The sequence below is a fragment of the Pseudorasbora parva genome, chromosome 18 (assembly GCF_024679245.1).
Source record: "Pseudorasbora parva isolate DD20220531a chromosome 18, ASM2467924v1, whole genome shotgun sequence".
Taxonomy (NCBI): Eukaryota; Metazoa; Chordata; class Actinopteri; order Cypriniformes; family Gobionidae; genus Pseudorasbora; species Pseudorasbora parva.
This window is the reverse complement of record NC_090189.1, coordinates 32,632,520-32,652,678: the sequence shown is the minus strand read 5'-3', so window position 1 is coordinate 32,652,678 and position 20,159 is coordinate 32,632,520. Positions and strand designations below refer to the sequence as shown.

Here is a 20,159-nt window from a genome sequence, read left to right as displayed (position 1 = left end):
TGAAGAGGGGTATTATTGAATGAAGCACATTAAATGGGATGGGAACACCACAGGCATGGAAGGTTTAAAATAAACAGAGATGCCCAAAGCGGTCCTTTATGTCTTGAGCTCTTTTAAGCATTCATTTCAATGTTTATATTGTTTGGTCCTTCATTTGTGGTTTTGCTCTCAAGTTCCTTCTTCAGACACCTAAGGCGAAGCCAGCATGATTCTTGGTACACATAAAAGGCACCAAACCTACATGAGACATGGGGTTATTCACAAAAGTGTAATGGCATTGGTCATAGTAGTAACAGTAATAATTATGATAAGAAGAACAAGAAGAAGATTTTCAGATTTGATTAGAATTCCATTAGCAAACTAAAGAAACCTGAAGCTGTTTTGGAGAGAGAAAAAACGTGGAATGCTTGAGACAGTAATTATAACAAAGGAAACAGGAAGTAAGTGAGCAAGACATAGGCGTTGAGATGGGACAGTGCACACACACACACACACACCAAGTGTTTCACTTCCTGCCCAAGTCAAGTTGATTAATATTCACGGTACTGAGTTTCCTTTTGAACCAGTTTCACCAATGAATGCATGTCAGGTACCATGCTAATATAACAGGATAATGGGAAACAGAGAAAGCTTTTCTGCAACATAAAGAGGCAATGTTTTCCCCAGAGTAGACTCCTGGGCGGCTCACAGCTGATTCCCATCTAAACCACGTCTCATTTGCAGAATCTGGTGAAATTAGTATAAATTAGGCTCTAACTCAGAGGAAATTATTTGATTGAATTTAAACTAATAGGTACTTTTAATCCCCCACCCAAACCCCTCTCCTCAATTATGCATCTGTGGTAAATCTACTGTACAGTAGCTGTTTACAAAGAAAACCTCCTCACTATTACTGCAGCTTTGCTTACACGCAGACTTAGCCTTTGTATGTGAACAAACTCTTAACCCTTAGTTGTAAATTCAACACGTAACATCCCACACTGTTTGCGCTCCAAACATGAATGATAACTCAAAGCATATTTTGTTGAGAAGAGATGCGCTTATACTGTATATTTTTCAAATGAACAGATGCATGATATTATGCCCATAAATGTAGAGTCATATGTAGGGGCCAGAATACAGAACTCTTTTGACTTTTAGAAACTGCCTAGCAACCATAGAAAATTATGCCAACTCAGAACACCTATCATGACACTCAGAACACCTATCATATAGCATGCCAAATGGAAACAAGGTAAGCATGATATATATTATTATATATATATTACAGAGATTTTGTATTTATCTGTATTTTTATAATATCAGTATTGGATATTCAATTGTACATGCTTTCGCTGTCATCTAGCATTTACTTAATCTTTAAAAACATTAATTAAATCTGTGTAATAATAACACTGCTTTGCATCTTTCATACTTTACATCATAATACTGTGATGCCTCATGCCTAAATTATAGCATTCAAAACAACTACATTTTAATTATTTTATTTCAGAATTTTTTATTTTTACAGATTTTTAATATTAGACTTTTATATGCAATTGGCCATAATTTCATTAGCTTATACTATCAGTCAGAATATACAAAATTATAATAATAATAATAACAGCAACAACATTCTGTCAGCCTTACTATAAAATCACACACAACATCCTTAAATCATCACACACTCTTGCACAGCCATGCTACATTTACATTTTCAAAATAACATGTGAATATCTACCCTACTGAGCATTTTTAATTATTTTATTTAGATACAAGAAGTTTTTGTTCTGAGAAGTTTTTGTTTCCCTGGCATTGCACACACTCAAGATCAAATCAGCAACAGCCAGGAAGTCAAGAGTGATTGTGTAACACCTCAAGTTTCTTCCACAACCTTCCTGCAAAAACATTGTTTGAAAAAAGTGCTATTACTTAGGGCTGTGAATCTTTGGGTAGGCAGCGAATCGATTCGATTCACGATTCATAGGTGCTCGATTCGATTCAAACGCGATTTTTGCCAATTCAGAACGATTCGAGACGATTCACATTAAAATTCGATATGATTCGATTAATTCGATTTGATTATGCATTTTCTTATATGCATTCATAGGATTATTAAAATACTTCCCCTAATGTGTCTTAGTCAGCATGTGAATTACACAGCGGCCTTCAGAGGTCAGAGTGGGCAACAAACCCAGACACACTTTACAATAATGTTCATTAGTTAACATAAACTAATAATGAACTGCACTTAAAGCATTTATTTTTCTTTGTTAAAGGTCCCGTTCTTCGCGATTCCATCTTTCAATTTTAGTTAGTGTGTAATGTTGCTGTTAGAGCATAAATAATACCTGTAAAATTATAAAGCTCAAGTTCAATGCCAAGTGAGATATTTTATTTAACAAAAGTTCCCTTTCAAAGCCTACAGTGAGCGGCCGGTTTGGACTACAGCCCTGCACTTCCTTCAGGAATGACGTCACTAGAACCGTTTGTTGACTAACCCTCCGCCCACAAGAACACATAAAATAGGGGGTGTGGTCTTGTTGCTCCCCCAAGTGGAGAAGAGCGAGCATTCAGCGCTCGCATCTCCCCGTTATGGTAAGAGGCGGGACCTTTCCGGCCAAAGTGCGCTAAGCTGCTGTCCAATCACAACACGGGAAGCGCTGGCCCAATCAGAACTCATTACGTGTTTCTGAAGGAGGGACTGCATAGAACAAGGAAATCATCAGGCCGTTTTTAGGACAGAGAAAACAGCCGTGTTCAGATAAGTAAATTGTGTGAAAAATACTGTTTTTTTTACACGCGAAACATGAACTCATGTTATATTGCACACTGTAAACATAATCAAAGCTTCGAAAACACGTGAAGAACGGGACCTTTAATGTTAATTATACCATTTACTAATGCATTATTAAAATCTTGGTAACATTAGTTAATGCACATACTGTATAAATTAACATGAAGAAACCATAAACAGCTGGATTTTTATTAACTAATGTAAACAAAGATTAACTAATGTTGAAGAGGGTTTATTCATGGTTAGTTCATGTTAACTAATGCATTAACTAATGAAACAAGGTAAAGTGTTACCAAAAAAGAACAGTTACACTTTACAATAAGGTTTTTTATTAGTTACCATTAGTTAATGTATTGCCTAACATGAACTAACCATGAGCAGTACATTTGTTACTGTATTTGTTAATAAAAAATCCAGTTGATCATGGTTTGTTCACATTAGCTCACAGTGCATTACCTCATTTTAACAAGATTTTAATAAAGTATAAGTAAATGTTGAGATTAACAATAACAAATATTTATAAATGCTTCATTAGTGCAGTTCATTATTAGTTTGTTAAATAATGAACCTTTCTGTAAAGTGTTACCAAAAAAAAAAAAGTGTCCATTGTTAATGTTAGTTCATATTATTACTTTATTGTTTTATTATTATTCCACTTTACTTTAATAGCCTATATAAAATGGCATTTGTAGAAATTTAAATAAGCCAACATTTTTAAAAGCATGGACTCTCAGTCTGTTTAAAAAATGCATTTAAATAAGTACCAAAAACAAGAAATAAAATGGATGAAAACTGCAACGGATGATTGTGTTTTAGGAGCATATTAGGGGCGGCACGGTTCACAAAATCCACAGTTCGGTTCCTATCACGGTTTTAAGGGCACGGTTTTCCGTTCTGTACGGTTCTTGTTGTTTTTTTTCTTTCATCCAGAAATTTACTTCAGCATATGATATATTAATTATCCACAATTTAGGATACAAGTATTAAAAAAAAATTATATCATAGCGTAATCATGCACAAACTGAACTTGACCATCTCTGAGGAAAGTGATATTTTGATACAGCAAGAGAGAACACATTGATGACATGCTTTTCATTTATTTGGCAAAAAAAGGAGAATGTGTATTGCTATCTCTACAGGAACTTATGTACCTTTTTAGCACACACAGATTGAACTGAAGAATTAACTTGCATTTATCAAACTTCAGTGTAGCTTTAAGCCTCGTTTATACACGACGCTCGAGCACAAGGGTGCGAGCGCCAAAAATGACGCCAATGCGGAGTGCGCGAGACCCCATTTCGCTTGGCGGTGTGCATGTCAAATTTCGTAACTTTGCGTGTGACTCCGCAACCGAAGAGTAAACGAATCTGCTAAACCATCCCAAGTGCAAGAAGACCGGCGCGCTGTTTTCTGTGCACATCCAAAAAATGCCCGCAGAAAGCCGCCTCTTATATTGTATACTGCTTGATACTCTTGACATTCTTTGAAATTCATTCGCCCCAATGGAAAACATATTAATAATGTCTGAATCACATTATGTGCCATTCACCATATAGCAAATAGAAATTGTGTAAACAATTGACTGATTTCAGCCACAGCTTCATTGGGACTCTTGAGATGTCACCAACAACACCCCCCCCCCCCCCCCCCAATATATATATATAGAGAGATTTAATCAGCGCAACCTTGTTAGCATCAGTTTATTATTACATTATATATTATTATCCACTATCGATTGGATACTTACACCAATCTTATACTAAATCAATGCAGAATCATTTTTGCATTTGGGTGATTCCCTAGTTATTTTTATTTTTTGTTATTGATGTTTTAATCAGGCTACTTGTCCGATCGGTCAAGTAAAATTCTCTTTCCCTTGCCCCTTCAGTAAACCCACTTATCACGGACTAGCATTAATGTCGAGCCCTGCAGAGTCTCACCTCCCTGTCCCGTTAAAAGCCAGTTGCCCTTGCACCGTGGCGAATTCGCTTTTTTACATGGCGAAATTTGATAATTTCCAAAGAGGATTTTTTTTTTTTTTTTATGTTTGTGTGCAGCTGCAAGTCTGTATTTTTTTGCAACATAAAGAGTCTACACGTGTTGTTCACCTGCCTATAGGCGCATATTACTAACATGACATTTAAATTAAAAAAACAAAATACTGTGCTATTGACTTTATACCAGGTTTTTGTTGGTCAGGGGCGCAGTCATTTTCAGTTGCCTCAAAATAGTAACACGCCAACAATGCGGCTGAACACACCTCGTGTTTCAGACCAGCGAACAGATGGCCGTGAGTGCATTTGCTATTTAAACAGCATGGCACTGGACGTGAAAATGATAATTACGACGGGCTGAAACTAGCAAAAAACATTTGCGTCACTCCTGCTGTCGCATTGCACCAGGTGTAGAATAGGGCCCTGTGCGTTTAAAACACTTATATCTTCATAGTTTTAAAGCACACTAACTTATATATAACCTTAAAACTAACAAATTCATACTAAAAGCAAAAAATATATATAATCATTTTTCATGGGGACTTTAACAATCATGAACATTTTTGAACTCTGACCTATTTAAATTTCCTTTCATACGTTAGGATGTGCAGAGGTGGGAGAGCATGCAGATACACACTGCCTCAGTAGATTTGGTAAGAACATCTATGTGGTGTCTAAAGAAAACGGATTCAGCAAAAGGCACACATACTGCAAATACAAATTTGAAGACTAAACACAATTCAATTCACAATGCATCTGCAAAATGCATTGTTTTTTAATTTAATGGTAAGAAATCAAAGATATTAACTGCACAATTCACACTTTTTTTCTTCATCTTGGGAGGGATTAAGTGACTAACATCAAAAAATGACAGTTAACTTCCTCTTTCTGGCCCAGCCACAATTTCCTCTCCTCTACAACAGCCGCACACTACCCCTGTGTACTGACGCAGACATGTAACTCTGTGGCCAACCTACATTCTCAACATCCCAGTTTACATTTAAAATACGCTGAAAAATGTTAGCCAATGTTGCTTATGTATGCATAACATTTACAAAGATTGCAAAAAAGTTATACTAATGTAATACCACCAGAAGGTGCGAAAATAAGTAGTGTTTGTATGTATGTGCTAGTCTCTCTGGTTGGTCAATAGTGGATATTCAATTGTGCATGCCTTTGCTGTCATCTTTTACAACATTACAACAATGTTGTAATTGTAACTAGTAAATAATTGTAAAAATAACACTGGGTAACCTTTTTTCATACGGCACATTATAATATTGTGATGCCTAAATTGTAGCATTTAAAATGATTGATTTCAGACAAAATAGTACAGAATTTTAAGATTAGCAAATTGTTATTAATAGATTAGCCAATAATTATGTGACTTCTAAAATACAAATAATAATAATACAAAATATTTATTATATTATTATTATTATTATTATTATTATTATTATTATTATTATTATTATTATGTGCATAATGCAGAACTTTTTATTATAAACAAGCCTGAAATAAACCCAGAATTATTATTTTAAAATGTCTATGCTTTACTTTCAACTAGAGATGCGCCGACTGATCGGCTGGGGATCGGAATTGACCGATTTTCTGCATGACTGGCCCTGATCGGCCGATCAGTCACGTGTGTCGCCCATTTTGAGCCGATCCTTACATGCGGCAGTGAGCGCGGCCGCGACGTTGACGTCACAGCCGCACTGCCCTCGCACTCACAGCTGCATGCAAACATGTCGTTAGCATGGGAGTTACTATAAGCGAAGAAGACACTTATTATGCCATTTGCGAAACTTGACAAACCTAATTAGACACTTACCTCCATCCCCACGTGGAACATGCCCAGTTTGAAGAAGGTAAGTTAGTAAAGGTAAAACTGCTAAAGCTAGCCAGAGCTCAGAGCCAGCCACAGGACAGCAGCCTCTCCTATCTTTCCTTTGTATAAGCAGCGAAAAGACCAAAGCACAAATGCATTTACGAAGAAAATTATGGAATTCATGGCGCTGGATGACCAGCCGAACGCATAAACTGTCACTTCATGAGAATTTACCGTTTCATTTGAGAAAACTGTTGTGAAATGAACACTCCAATAAACAGACAGGTCTTCACGGCAACCCGACAAAATAAAAGTTTGCTTTAAATAAAAATTTAATTAACAGAATATATTAGGATAGTTTACCTTGGCTACATCTCTATATAATAATACGTCACTAGCCTACTAAATAATAATAATTATGCCTAGATGGTTGATTATTTTTCTTATTTTTTATAAACAATGTTTACTTTTATACAGCATACAGTCTTTAAACGTTTATGTATTATGTACTCATAATGATTATCATCATAAATAATCAATGTAATACTTTTTTTTTCAAATGGTTAAATAAAAAATAAAATATATATAAAAAAAACATTTAGCTGTGGTACTGAAATTGGTACAGAGTACCGTAAAAGTGTTATGGTATTGGTACTGACTACGGAAAGTTTGGTACCATGACATCCCTTGCTGGCAACATGTATTACCCAATTACTAAACTATTATTTGGAGGAGTATTGTACACTTCAGTTTTATTCATTCATAGGATCTTTTGACTTTTGTAAGACAAGTAAAAAAGAGAAAAAAGGTTCATTTATAATGTTTTGTTTCACTGATTTTCAATTATTCTTTCCTGGCACAGAACATGTATATTTTGAGAGTTGTTTAAGGCCTAGTCCACACGTACACGGGTATTTTTATTACCAGAGTTTTTCCTCCTCCGTTTTAAAAAACAATCGCGTCCACACAAGCACGGTTTTTAAAAAAATTCTGTCCACATGAGAACGCAAAACTACGCTATGATTGGCTGCCTGATTTCCACATGGGTCCCATTCACTGCACCGATGCACATTGCACTGACTGAGGGATGCCATGGGCTCAAGTGAAACACTTCCTACAAGTTCCTTTGCTTTGGACTCAGTGACAGGTAACTGTATAGTGCAGGGCCGAAGTGGACTGTAATAGCTTCACACACTTGCTTTACTATTTTGTATTATTGCATTCTGGCGCCTTTGTTCTGCAATACAATGAAATAACTGAACATGTATCTGTAGGATATACGTGTGATAAGCGCTGTTATTGAAGTCCACCGCATAGAATCGACTCACGTAAATCATAAGGAGATGTGGAAAATCTGATATCAAACAAAGGAAAGAACGGCGTGCACTTCAATTTAAAAAGCCGAAATCTCCGGTTTCACCATCTACACGACAGCGCTGTAACCGGAGTTTCTAAAAATCTTCACCCTGGCCGGAGTTTTCAAAAAAGTCCGGTTTTAGTAAGCGGATACAGCGTTTGCGTGTGGACGAACAGCCAAACCGCGTAGAAAAAGCTGCGGTTTTGAAAATACCCGTGTTCGTGTGGACAGGGCCTAAGTGAGAAAAGATCCTATTGTAATGTTTACTCAATTCTTTTATAATAAAAATAAAATTTTGCTTTGAAGAAAAAGTGGATTGTTGTTTGTATATGCTGTCAATTATAGTTCTTAGAAAGAAAATCGGAATCGGCAAAAAAAAAATCGGTATCAGCCGACCTGACTAACAAAAAAAAAAAAAAATTTTTCCAAGAAAATTGCAATCGGTGCATCTCTACTTTTAACTGCTCATTCAAAAAGATGAGGGAGATAAAAAGTGCACTATTATAATCATCACAACATTTTACAGTATAGACAACAAAGTGAACACTGCCGATATTCATCAACAGTAGATCATAAGCCATTACTTGGCATAAATGTGCGATATACATTGATTGTGAACTGCTCTGAAACCACAAGCCTGTAAAACCCGCGTTTTGAACTTGAATGTGCAGTGCTCACATTTATTTAAATGGAATCATCATTCTTTGAAGGTTATTAATCATATTAATTTAAAATAATCATTAAGATTTCTACTATTCTATTTAAGACACTCCTTCAATGTAAATCCATGTTTGTTTTTTTCCACTCATTATATCGTTCATACCGCACCATTTTAGGATTGGGATTTCCCTTTCATATTGCCATATTCTGAATCGCATTTCAGACAGCTTTAAGACAGCCACATTAAAATGACCAGGAATTTGAGAATAAACAAAAAAAAGGATCTTCTTTTAAACTAAAAAAATGAACAGCATTGCCACATTTGTTCATATGACATGAATGTGACCGACATATCAACACAAATATGACATGTAGTATGATATTATAAGTGTGAGATGTGTACCTATAGTCTGACGTAAGTCCTCGCACAGGCTTATATGAGGGAACTGAAGCATCTGTTTCCATTTCTTGCTCTTGCCTTTTCTGTTCCCACCCCCTCCTGCAAAGGAATCAAGCAAAGATCAAATTAGAGGCAGGAACTGCATACAGGCTCTAAAATGCTATTAGATTACTATCTTGACACAGGTGGGCTTTAGAAGACAGAATGGGATATGAATACGTTTATATCATCCTATTATATTAATAATAATATTCATCAATTAGGGCACTTTTGAAAGCTTGAAAAGTAAGACTTCTTTCATCGACGTTAAAACATTCCTCATATTTATCAAGTGGCATGACGGTATGGATGTTTGATACACTGCGATGGCAACAACATTTCTCTCTTTTTTAAGAGAACCCTTGGGCTGGTTAAGACAGCAGATAGCTTTGAACTAGAAACTAAAGAAAGTGACTGTATTGAAATAGAGACTATTCTGGTAATGACACTGCGATCATGATGTAAAAATCATAAAATTATGACCAAAATAGAAACGTTTTTGGAAAAATTTGCTAAATTATTTTCTGTAACGATAATGACAGCTGTTTTGTGGACAGTGTGATCCTTTATTATAAAAAATAATAATATTTATAATATAAATATTATATATATATATATATATATATATATATATATATATATATATATATATATATATATATATATATATATATACTTATGACTGTTGAAAAAGTTTGAGTTTTTTGAATGTTTTTGAACGTTCACAAAAACTGCACTTATTCAATCGAAAATACATGAAAACAGTAATATTGTGACATATTAATTTAAAATAACGGTTTTATATTTTAATAAATGTTATCAATAGAGAATAATAAAGATATTTATATTTATAGTACAGTAAAATTATGCAGTAATATAAATGATAGCATGGTAACACTTTAGTATGGGGAACACATATTCACTATTAACTATGACTTTTGCATTAATAAACTCCTAATTCACTGCTTATTAATAGTAAAAGGTAGTGTTCATAGCGTATTAAGGTTTGTAGAATAAATTCATGAAGAATAAATCATTAATATATGCTTTATTAGTACTAATAAAGGCTTGCTCAGTTGGGGGCACTAAAATTATGATCAAAGTTATTCAACTAATTATACAAATAAAATTTATGAATTAGGTTTTATTTAATTCTATAAACTATAATACAGATCTTCCAACATTGTCGCTATATGATAAATTAAAATAAGCTGATAACATCACTGTTTTCTCCAGTACGACTGTACAGCCAAATCTAATTTTGTTACAATATAATCCTGTTTGACACTGTGAAGCTGCTTTGACACAATCGTGATTGTAAAAGCGCTATATAAATAAAGTTGATTGATTGATTGATTGATTGATTAATAAACAGCCAATATACTAGTAATATGCATGCTAATAAGCAACTAATTAATCGTGAGAAGTAAACCCTAGTTAATATTACCGTAAAGTATTGCTAATGTATTGTGATTACTTTGTGTTTCTTTAAGCCATTCGAATCACAATGCATTACATTGCATATAAATTTAGTTATTATGGCAAAATGTTAATAAATTGTTTAAAGAGGTCCAATTATTCTTATTTACAGGTCTATCATTTTCATAATGATTATGGGGTTTACTAGAATACCTTTACACCTTTAGTTTCAGTTTCTTTAAAACCCGCCTTCCGAAAAGCATAGTCTGCTCTGATTGGTGAGTCAGTCCCAGTCTGTTGTGATTGGTCTTAGAGCCGTTTGTCGGAAATGTAACGGCCCTTACCATAACCATCATGTATCTGCACGGGGGTGCTCAGGTGCTGCTGTAAACACTAGTTATCAGGCTTACTATGGCATCAGGTTTGCGGTTGTAAGTTCGAGCTCAAGTCCGATAATGACAATCAAGAAAAACAACTGATCAACCCCGAACCACCTTCGGAAGCATGACTTGTGCAGGGGTGGAAAAAGCATTTGAATTTGTACATTTGTCATACTTAAACAGCATAACACATTAAAGAAAGTTGAACATGTAAAAAAGTAGCCTGGATTCCAGCCGAACTTAGCCCTGCCCACAACATTTTTAGGTCGGGCGTTTCGGTCTGGCCTCGATCCATAGAGAAATAATTATCTCGGAACAGAAACTGTTCGGACCAATGAATTCATCAGGGCGGGCTTTAGACGATGACGGACAGATGATCAACAGTAACGTAATCATGCACGTCATCAAAGGGGCTTGGATATTTGTTCAAATCTTAAACGGATAGCTTGTTTGTATATGCATTCACCTTCACAATTTCTCTCAAAAATGATGATCATGTTGGGTAAGTACTCTGTGTATCATTATATTCTTTCTTTTTTTTTTACACCAGCAAAGATCGTTTATTCCAGTGCACGTGCAGACAGGGTTGCCAAGGTTTTACAGCAAAACCCGCCAACTACTAGCCCTAAACAATAGCTTCTCGGGGGGATTGTCCGGAAAAAAATGGCGTTTGGGGGGTAAAATGTGTGTTATTTTGGCGAGGTTGCCTGCTAAAATTCGCACTCATAGGTCTATATATCACATAATAGTCGCTTCAACCCGCGGACATAAAAAAACAACCACGGAAAAAAACGCGGACTTGGCAACACAGGGCAGTTGAGTTCTGTTGACATTTGACAATGTGTCGCTTCGCTGCTCTGATTGGTTGTAGGTCTATCCAATTGAGGTCTTTCCTGGTTCGGTTGAAACACGCCTCATAATCACAGCCCAATGGAGCAGTTTCAGACTCATATTCTGACTAGAATTGAGTATGACCACGTCAGGCTAGTAAAAATAGCATATTAGGACCCCTTTAAATTATTATGAAATTTTATTTGAAATATTCCAGTCTTACATGAACAGGCGTAAGATTTAGTCTTGTTTTTCATCTTTACATTCAGTTTGCATCTAACACGTCCCTGAAATTAATTTCAGGAAAAGAATCACGGCAATGCCGCGAGAATGTCCCGCTGGCCCGGGCTAGCTAACGTCACCAGGGCAGCTCAGGCTCCCCGATTAGAATTACTGGCCCAGGTGCTGAGCTCGCCAAGCTTGTCAACAGACGGCACTAGGAAAGGTCAGGAAGTGATGATGCGCTTGGGACACACTCGTCGGGAATGGAGGGGACTCTTGTGAATGCTACGGCCAGGTGTTTGCATTGTTGCTGGGTTATGAGAGAATCTGAGGAATAGATTCGACGCTAATGGGATGGGAGGGCAGAAGACGATGCACTGATTACAAACGTACGGGAGAAGCTTGTGACTGCGATCTGATAAGAGTTCAAAACACGACTGTACATTACAACAAAGACTTTCCCACATGAGATGAGCCCAGCTGAGAAACCTCATTATCTTACATAATCAAAACCTGCTGTGCAAGCCCAGACATTGTACCTAATCACACCTCAAAGATATAACTCACCATAATTAATACGCAAAGTCAGGCAGTGTGCTATATGCAGTTCAAACAAATGATCATGCTCAATGATCATGAGGTAAAAAATCATCAACATAAAACTGCTAAATTAAATTAAGCCTTTTTTTTCATTCATAAATTTCAAAATATCTTTAAATTTAAGATTCATACAAAATGTTTTAAAAAATTTGTTGTTTTTGTTTACTTATTTCAGACGTCAATTCATAATATGTAAGGATTATTATATTCAATTTGATGGAATGTTACTATTAAAGGTGCCTTATGTAGTATTTTTGCAGTAAAATATCCAAACACCACCAGGCCAGTGTTACATTTACATTTATGCATTTAGCAACACTTATCCAAAGCAACTTACAACTGAGGAGTACAGGAAGCGATCTGTCATGAAGAGGCGAAGAAACGCAAAACATGCCCCCTACAAAGATTTGGATATTACTCAGAGTAGCAAAAACTAGAGTAGCAAAAACTAGAATAGGGAGGGAAAAGAGAAAAATAGAAAAACAGAGGAGGAAGAGTTATATATTTTGATCAGTTGAGTTCCCAAATGTTTTCAACTATTTGTAAATTTGTAAATATAGAAAATTGCTATTTTAACCAAGGAACTGGGATGTCTGAGGGAGTCGCCTGTCAATTGCGTCATATCTGCGTTACCCTCGGTTTCTGGTTTCATTTGGGAATAAGGAAGTGTTACAGTGAACAAGTGTCACAGCAGCCGTCGAGGGAACGCACAGAGTAATGTCAAAACACTTTTAAAGACACTTAAATGTATCTAATATGATAATACATATTAGGGCCAGAAAGCTTTTTGAATGTTTTTGAAAGAAGACTTACTCTCACCACAGCTGCATTTATTTGATCAATAAATAAAATAAAATTATCAATATATCAATAAAAATAAAATAATACAGGGGGGAAAAAACACAATATTGTGAAATATATTACAATTTAAAATAACTGTTTTCAATTTCAATACTTTTTAAAATGTATGTGGCAACTGTTAACAGTGACAAAGTAATTTATTTATTTAAAAAAAATTATCGGAAATGATTCTAACATGCTGCTCAAGGAACATTTCTTACTATTATCAATGTTGAAAACATTTTTTCCCCAGGATTCTTTTAATGAATAGAAAGTTCAGTAGAACAGCATTTATTTGAAATCGAAATCTTTTGTAACATGTCACAGTGTGATATTTGCAATTCAATCAAATGGTTTGCAGTGACGAGATTATAATGGTATGGGTACAGTAGCAAACCTCCGGCATTATCTTTGTGGGAAGTTGCCAAGATGCAAATGGCATGTGAAATGTACTGTTCGTGCAGCAGCAGTGCAGAGGTGAAGAGGTTTTATTCACTGTGTGCAAAACTTGCCTTCAGCACTTACTAAAAGGCCCTGCTTTCATCACACTAGTATTCACGATATAAATCGCCAACAAAGTATAGAACATAGCATATAAAACACTCATCTTCCTTGTTGTGCTTTCAGTGTAACAGAAAAAGTGGAATGAGCCGGTGGGTTCCCTGCATTGACATGAAACACCTCTATTGTTAAAAAAGAACAGTTCAACTTTAGGAGTCAAACCGGCACGTGACTACATCCTGAGAAAAGATGTGACGAGAGTATAAGAGAGTAAACAAGAAGCTTTATTATATGTTTAGGGAAGAGGTAGGCGATATGAACAAATTATTATTCACAATAACGATTAGAATATTAGAATAAACATAGAATTAGTACAGAAATTGAATAATCAAATGTAAAAATTAACTTCACTGTATGAATTAAACAAATTTATTCTTATTGAAGCGAAAAAAGTAATTTTCTTTTTTTGTTTGACAGTCCTCTACGGACACACTGAGCCTCGAGCCGCCATTGGCTAGTCATTTTTTTGTATTTTACTCGGCAGACTTTTTATGCAAGAAAGATACTAGAATACAATTTGTATTCCAAATAGTCAGCTGGTCTGAAATGTTTTGAACAAACCATTTTTCTTCATTTTCATTTTTCTCCATTCATCATTTTCTGTTAGTCTTAGTACACAATGTAACTACAAAAGAGCCCAGATTTAAAGGAACTGTATGTAAGAAATGTATTTCAATTAATCATAAAATGGCCCTGATATGCCACTAGACATTAAGAAATCATGCTCATTTCAAACTTATATCACTGACAGCAGTAGTTCGGCCTCAACTGATGTTGATGTTGACATGTTGTGCTTTGTCCTAAAGCTCCGCCCTCCACTTATCTACCAATCACGAAGTCAGTAGTGTTTTAGCATACGGGTTGCCAGATCCGCTCTAGTTAGCACAACTGCAGCTACAAACGTTCCTGTGGATCCTGCAGCCTATCTGGCAACTCTGAGTCGGGGGGAGGGGGAGAGGGGATGCACCGCTCAACCAGTTTTGACCACAATCTTACATACAAAAATAATGAAAGTCTTTGGTCATTTTTGAGCGCGATGCTAATGGTCTAATCCGATTCAATGATGTATGCTAAACTATGCTAAAATCACTACCACCAGATACAGAGATCGGCTGAATGGATTCAAAAACAGTCAAACTCAACTGTTTAACTCTGGGACTTAGAAAATAAGCCTATTTTCAAAAATGTGGAATGTCCCTTTGATAATCCACAGTATTTTTATTTGATAATGTGTAGTAAATTACCTAGGCTATAAAATATTTTATGTAATACTACACTCTAAAAAATAATTCAGTGGCTTAGTAAATATCACAGTAATAATTAACTTTATTAACTTAATAAAATCTCTCAATATCATTTACTTGATGGTTTTAGTTAAACATACCAAAATAATTGACTAAAAATCCAACAGTTAATTTTTTCTAAAATTTATAGTTATATTTAAGTTTTTTTCACTAAAATAATTTAGTATTCAAATAACCAATTATTTATTTTAAATATACTTAATACATTTGTGAAATTTATTTCAAAATATTTGAGAATGGAGAATTAAACCGATCTGTTTCAAGAACCACACATATTACTTAATTAAAATCAAGATTATTAATATTTAACACACACTGAAGAAATTGCGTAAGTTTTCTCGATTAAAACGATGCACCCCTCCCCCACCCTCTGACGTGACGACAGCTCGACGGTTGAGTGAGTGCGGATATTTGAATTCTCCTCAGTCACCAGAGCAGTTTCTTCTTCTCAGCGTCGCAGAATTGGGGCATTTCTTCTGTGAAATTCAGGTTTGTATGTTTTTTTTTTAATCTATATTATCATTACTGTGCTAAAAGGCATTTAATTTAATTCAAAACAACATACAGGGACAGTGTGAGTCACCTTAAGTTAACATGTGGCGTTGGTCTTTGAAACGCCTGCTGTGTTGCTCAAAACACAACTTTATTTCCTAAAGATAATGAATAAGGAATTTGGATGATAAAATCTTATTAAAACTGGGCACTGTTTGTTTATTGTCAGGTTATGGAGTCTGGCGCCTTGCAGCATCTTTCAGCTACGAATGAACCGCAGGACAGCGGTCTCAAGTTCAAAGTCCAGCCGCAGACCGCTAACGTTAGTCCATCTCAGGCTCGAGAAACAGCGCTGATACGGTGGAAATGGGATAACAGACCGGTTGATTACACTTGAATTACTTTTAAATGTTTAATTTTTACTTCTAAAATGTTTGTTACATGAGTTTAAATGTTGTAAAATAACTGTTATTCTTTACATGTCAAAACAGTAATATATGCTGTAACGTTATTGCTGTACTCATTGACAATAAAGGCCATGTCATGTATAAGTGTGTTTGTGTGGACTGTGGAGTATTTTACAAAGGTTTAGAGGAAATTAAAGTGATACTATACAAGTTAGTAATACTCATAAATAAAAACAGTTCATATTAGTCATAAATATTGTTTTTTAAATGCTTTTTACCCAATTTTTTCTACTCAATTGAATTTGTTAATGTAACAAATGCAGTTACTCAGATCTACTTAATTTCTTTACTTACATTTACTCAGTTCATATGGTGTCTATAATTGATTTCACTGCTTTAAAATGTACTCAATTTTTTTAGTGTAAAAATGTTTCACCAAAAAAATTGAGTAAATCATAGTTTAAGTTTTTAGAGTGTAGAGTGAGGTTAAACCAGAACAAATAGTTGTTGTTAGCTAGCTACTAATTTTATTCAATCGTATATGGTAACTTTAATGCTACGTTTTAATATTGATATGATCATATACCAAAATAATGAATGTAAAATGTGTTTTAAAAAAATGCTACTTAAGACATAACCAATGTTAACAAGGACATAATTTTGAATGAAAGTGTCTGTTCAAGTAAAGTAAGAAATTAGTATTCACATCCCGTCAGATGCGCGCAAGTTATCTTTCGCCTCTTCATGCTTTTGAATGTTTAAATAGGCAAGGCTAAAAAACACAAATTATAAACTTTCTTGACGATGCAGCACTGGCCCGATTGGGACAGTGAAAGTTCTGTCCACTCTTGGACAGTCCTGTCGAGCCCTGCAATTACCGTAGATCTAAGCGCATTAAATCTCTTTACGTGGCATATGTAAATGCCTTTCTTTCTCTCTGACCCGTTGAGTGCGCATGTGTGTCCGACAAAGCGCCACTCTCAGCCAAGCAATTTACTGTGTAAAGGAAATTGAAATATACATTTATTCTTATTACAATTACAAAAATGATTCAGTCAAGCAGTGAAATATTGCCTTTTTTGTTGTTTGATTAACATTAATAACGACAGCAGGTAAATTTGGATGCTGTCACTTTAAGACAGACAGCACGGATCTAATATTCTTGTGCATTTTCTTTCTCAACTGTTTAAGTTTCAATGAAGACATACATTACAGTGTTTACTTGCAAAGACATGGCCATTTTGACATATTATAGAAGATATTTTGCTTCAAGAGCCATGTTCGGGAAAGTTACTTTAAAAAGCAATGAGTTACAATAGTGGGTTACTCTCTAAAAACTTATTTAACATATTTTATTATTACTGAGATTGCGTTTAACTGTTTTTTATTAAATTTGACCGATACTTAATCTGTTCTTGTGCAAATGAAACAAATAAATTTATAAAAAACATATTATTCCATAAAAAATGTATAAGAAGCAAGCAAGTTTCCAAAAATGAAATACAAATTCATGTAGTGCAACATATAGAGTCCTGCCTACTTAGATAAGCTAGTGCTAAATGTCATCCTTAAAAGGAGGAAACAACATGTTAAGCAATCCTACAGCAGTGACTAAACTGAAACCATCTATGAAATAAGACAGCTTTCAACATTTTAAAATGCCCTAACGTTACTTAATGTAAACTGTCATTTATAATACATCACCTTAATACACTAACAACTTGTAATTGTAATCTGTAATCAATGTAAACCTGCAAAAATGTACGTTTTTTAACCCAAAAATGTATTTCTCATGTCTGTTCCAACGTTCATGCTGCACACTTGGGCTATTACTACATTTTTTTGTTGTATTGTTGCAATATCCTTTCAAGTATTAGCCTTCCAAAAATGAATAGTGGGAGACAAAAGTCTCGTAGTGACTACAGTTAATTAAGTAAAATAGTAATAAAATAATACATACAATCACTTTCAAAGAGTGTAAGAAGCATTTCGCGCAGAAATTGTGTCATTAATTACTCACCCTCATGTTGTTCCAAACCCGCGAGACATTCATTCATCTTTTGAACACAAATGAAGATATTTTTAAAGAAATCCGAGCTCCCTGACCCCACATAGATTGCAACGCCACTGCAACTTTCAAGGCCTAGAAAGGTAGTAAAGACATCTCATCTATGCCAATCTCCTAAACAGTTTACATTGTAAATAGTGTTTTACTTTTTTTTTTTTTTTTACAAAGTCGTTATTTTTGTTTGTTTTTGTGCACAAAAAGTATTCTCGTCACTTCATAACATTAAGTTTGAACCACTGTGGTTGTGTGGACTATTTTAACAATGTCTTGACTACCTTTGTGGGCCTTGAAAGTGGCCATTGTGTGCCTGCCTATGGAGGGGTCAGAGAGCCTTCGGATTTCATCAAAAATATCTTTATTTGTGTTATGAAAGAAGGTCTTACAGGTTTGGAATGACATGAGGGTGAAGCTTGGTACATACTGTGCAAGAACAAAGAAATTTGTTTAATTTGTTTAAAACAACAACTTTTAAATGACAATATCCTGGCCGGACTACTGTTGTCAGTTAGCCTGACAAGCCAGACCCACATCAAGATGTTTGGTCTGGAAACTCACCATTGACAGGGCTCAATCCGAGGGGCGGGATAAACGGTTGTCTTTCAAACTCCCTCTGCACGCGATAGGATAGCGCTACAACCAACCAGAGCAACGAAGGTGAAACAGAGCTTGTTGATAGATTAAACATTCGCCGTATCCGGTCGGCTAAACTCTGAACACATCTTCCCTTTTTAAGAATGACTTCAGTGCTGTTCTTTGTTCTTCTCAGCGCAACGTGAAGCGGAGCTAGTTGAAAGATTACATATTCGCTGTATCCGGTCAACAAAACTCCAAACACATCTTCCCTTTTTAAGAATGACTTCAGTGCCGTTCTTTGTTCTTTTCACAGAGAAAAGCTTAACTCCAACGATGCAGCAGTGCATCCAGCTTCTGTGTTTACTAGTAGCATGCAAGCACAACTCTGACGTCACTATGTTAAGCCCCGCCCACTGACTCTATACACAATGGCCCTCATTTATCAAAAGTGCGTACACCAAATTTCCAGCGTACACCTTGCGTACACCCAAACCCACGGTGACTTTGAGATTTATCTATATTGACGTTGGCGTACGGCACGCTCAAATCCTACGCCAGCTCAGGAGGTGGTGTACGCACGTTTGAGCTAGAGAAATTCGCAGAAAAACAATTCCTAACACCACAAAACGCACTGGCAAGATATGCTATATGACCCACTGTTAAAAACCACAACAACAACATTCAGTGTTTATTTTTGTGCAACATGAACGTCAATGTTTAATTTGTGTGACTTTACCAAAGCGTTTGATTTGTAGGCATGTATTCCTCCAGTCGCGAGCCTGTGCGCTTTATCTGACGTTTCAGGCCCGCCTGGCCCGGCAGCTGCGCACGGACTGGGACTAAAATAGTTCAGACTGACAAAATAATAAAAATGACACTCTTCTTCTGAATAACAAGCGTCATTAAGAATAATAAGCATAATAATAATAAGAAGAATCTTACAAATTGTCATGTAATTATTAATGTGAATGAATCTTACTCCACATCACATCATCATCATCACTGTCGTACACCCCAATACATGTGCCGTGATACGAAATTAAATGCTATTTTTTTTCAAAACGTGCTGTAAAATAATGCATTGTGATGGTAATTTATCATCCAAACAGCTATTTAAACTGCTGGAGTGCGCTTCTCAACCTCCACTCTATTAAGAGTACTCGTAATTTGTGTCCATATTTTGTTTTTGTAGGTGCCTTTAATTCCACTCTTTAAACTCCCAAATAAAACAATTTCGTTTTTTTTCCACTTCCCTGCATGGTGATGGTCTTGATGGGCGCGTCTCAATCATCTCACTAGTCCACTAGTCAGGGCACTGATCAGGGAGTCAGCCCATTGACTTATGTCCTAATCAGTGCCCTGACTAGTGGACTAGTGAGATGATTGAGCGCGCCCGATCTCCACG

General features: G+C 35.6%; 1 protein-coding gene across 1 annotated transcript in view; it reads right to left on the bottom strand.

The window, feature by feature from the left end:
* grk6 (G protein-coupled receptor kinase 6) overlaps positions 1–20,159 on the bottom strand; it is a 65,349-nt gene that overhangs the window by 42,229 nt on the left and 2,961 nt on the right. The window contains exon 2 of the mRNA XM_067422844.1: positions 9,022–9,117. Within this exon, the coding sequence (XP_067278945.1) occupies positions 9,022–9,117 (96 nt within the window). The remainder of the gene's footprint in view (positions 1–9,021; positions 9,118–20,159) is intronic.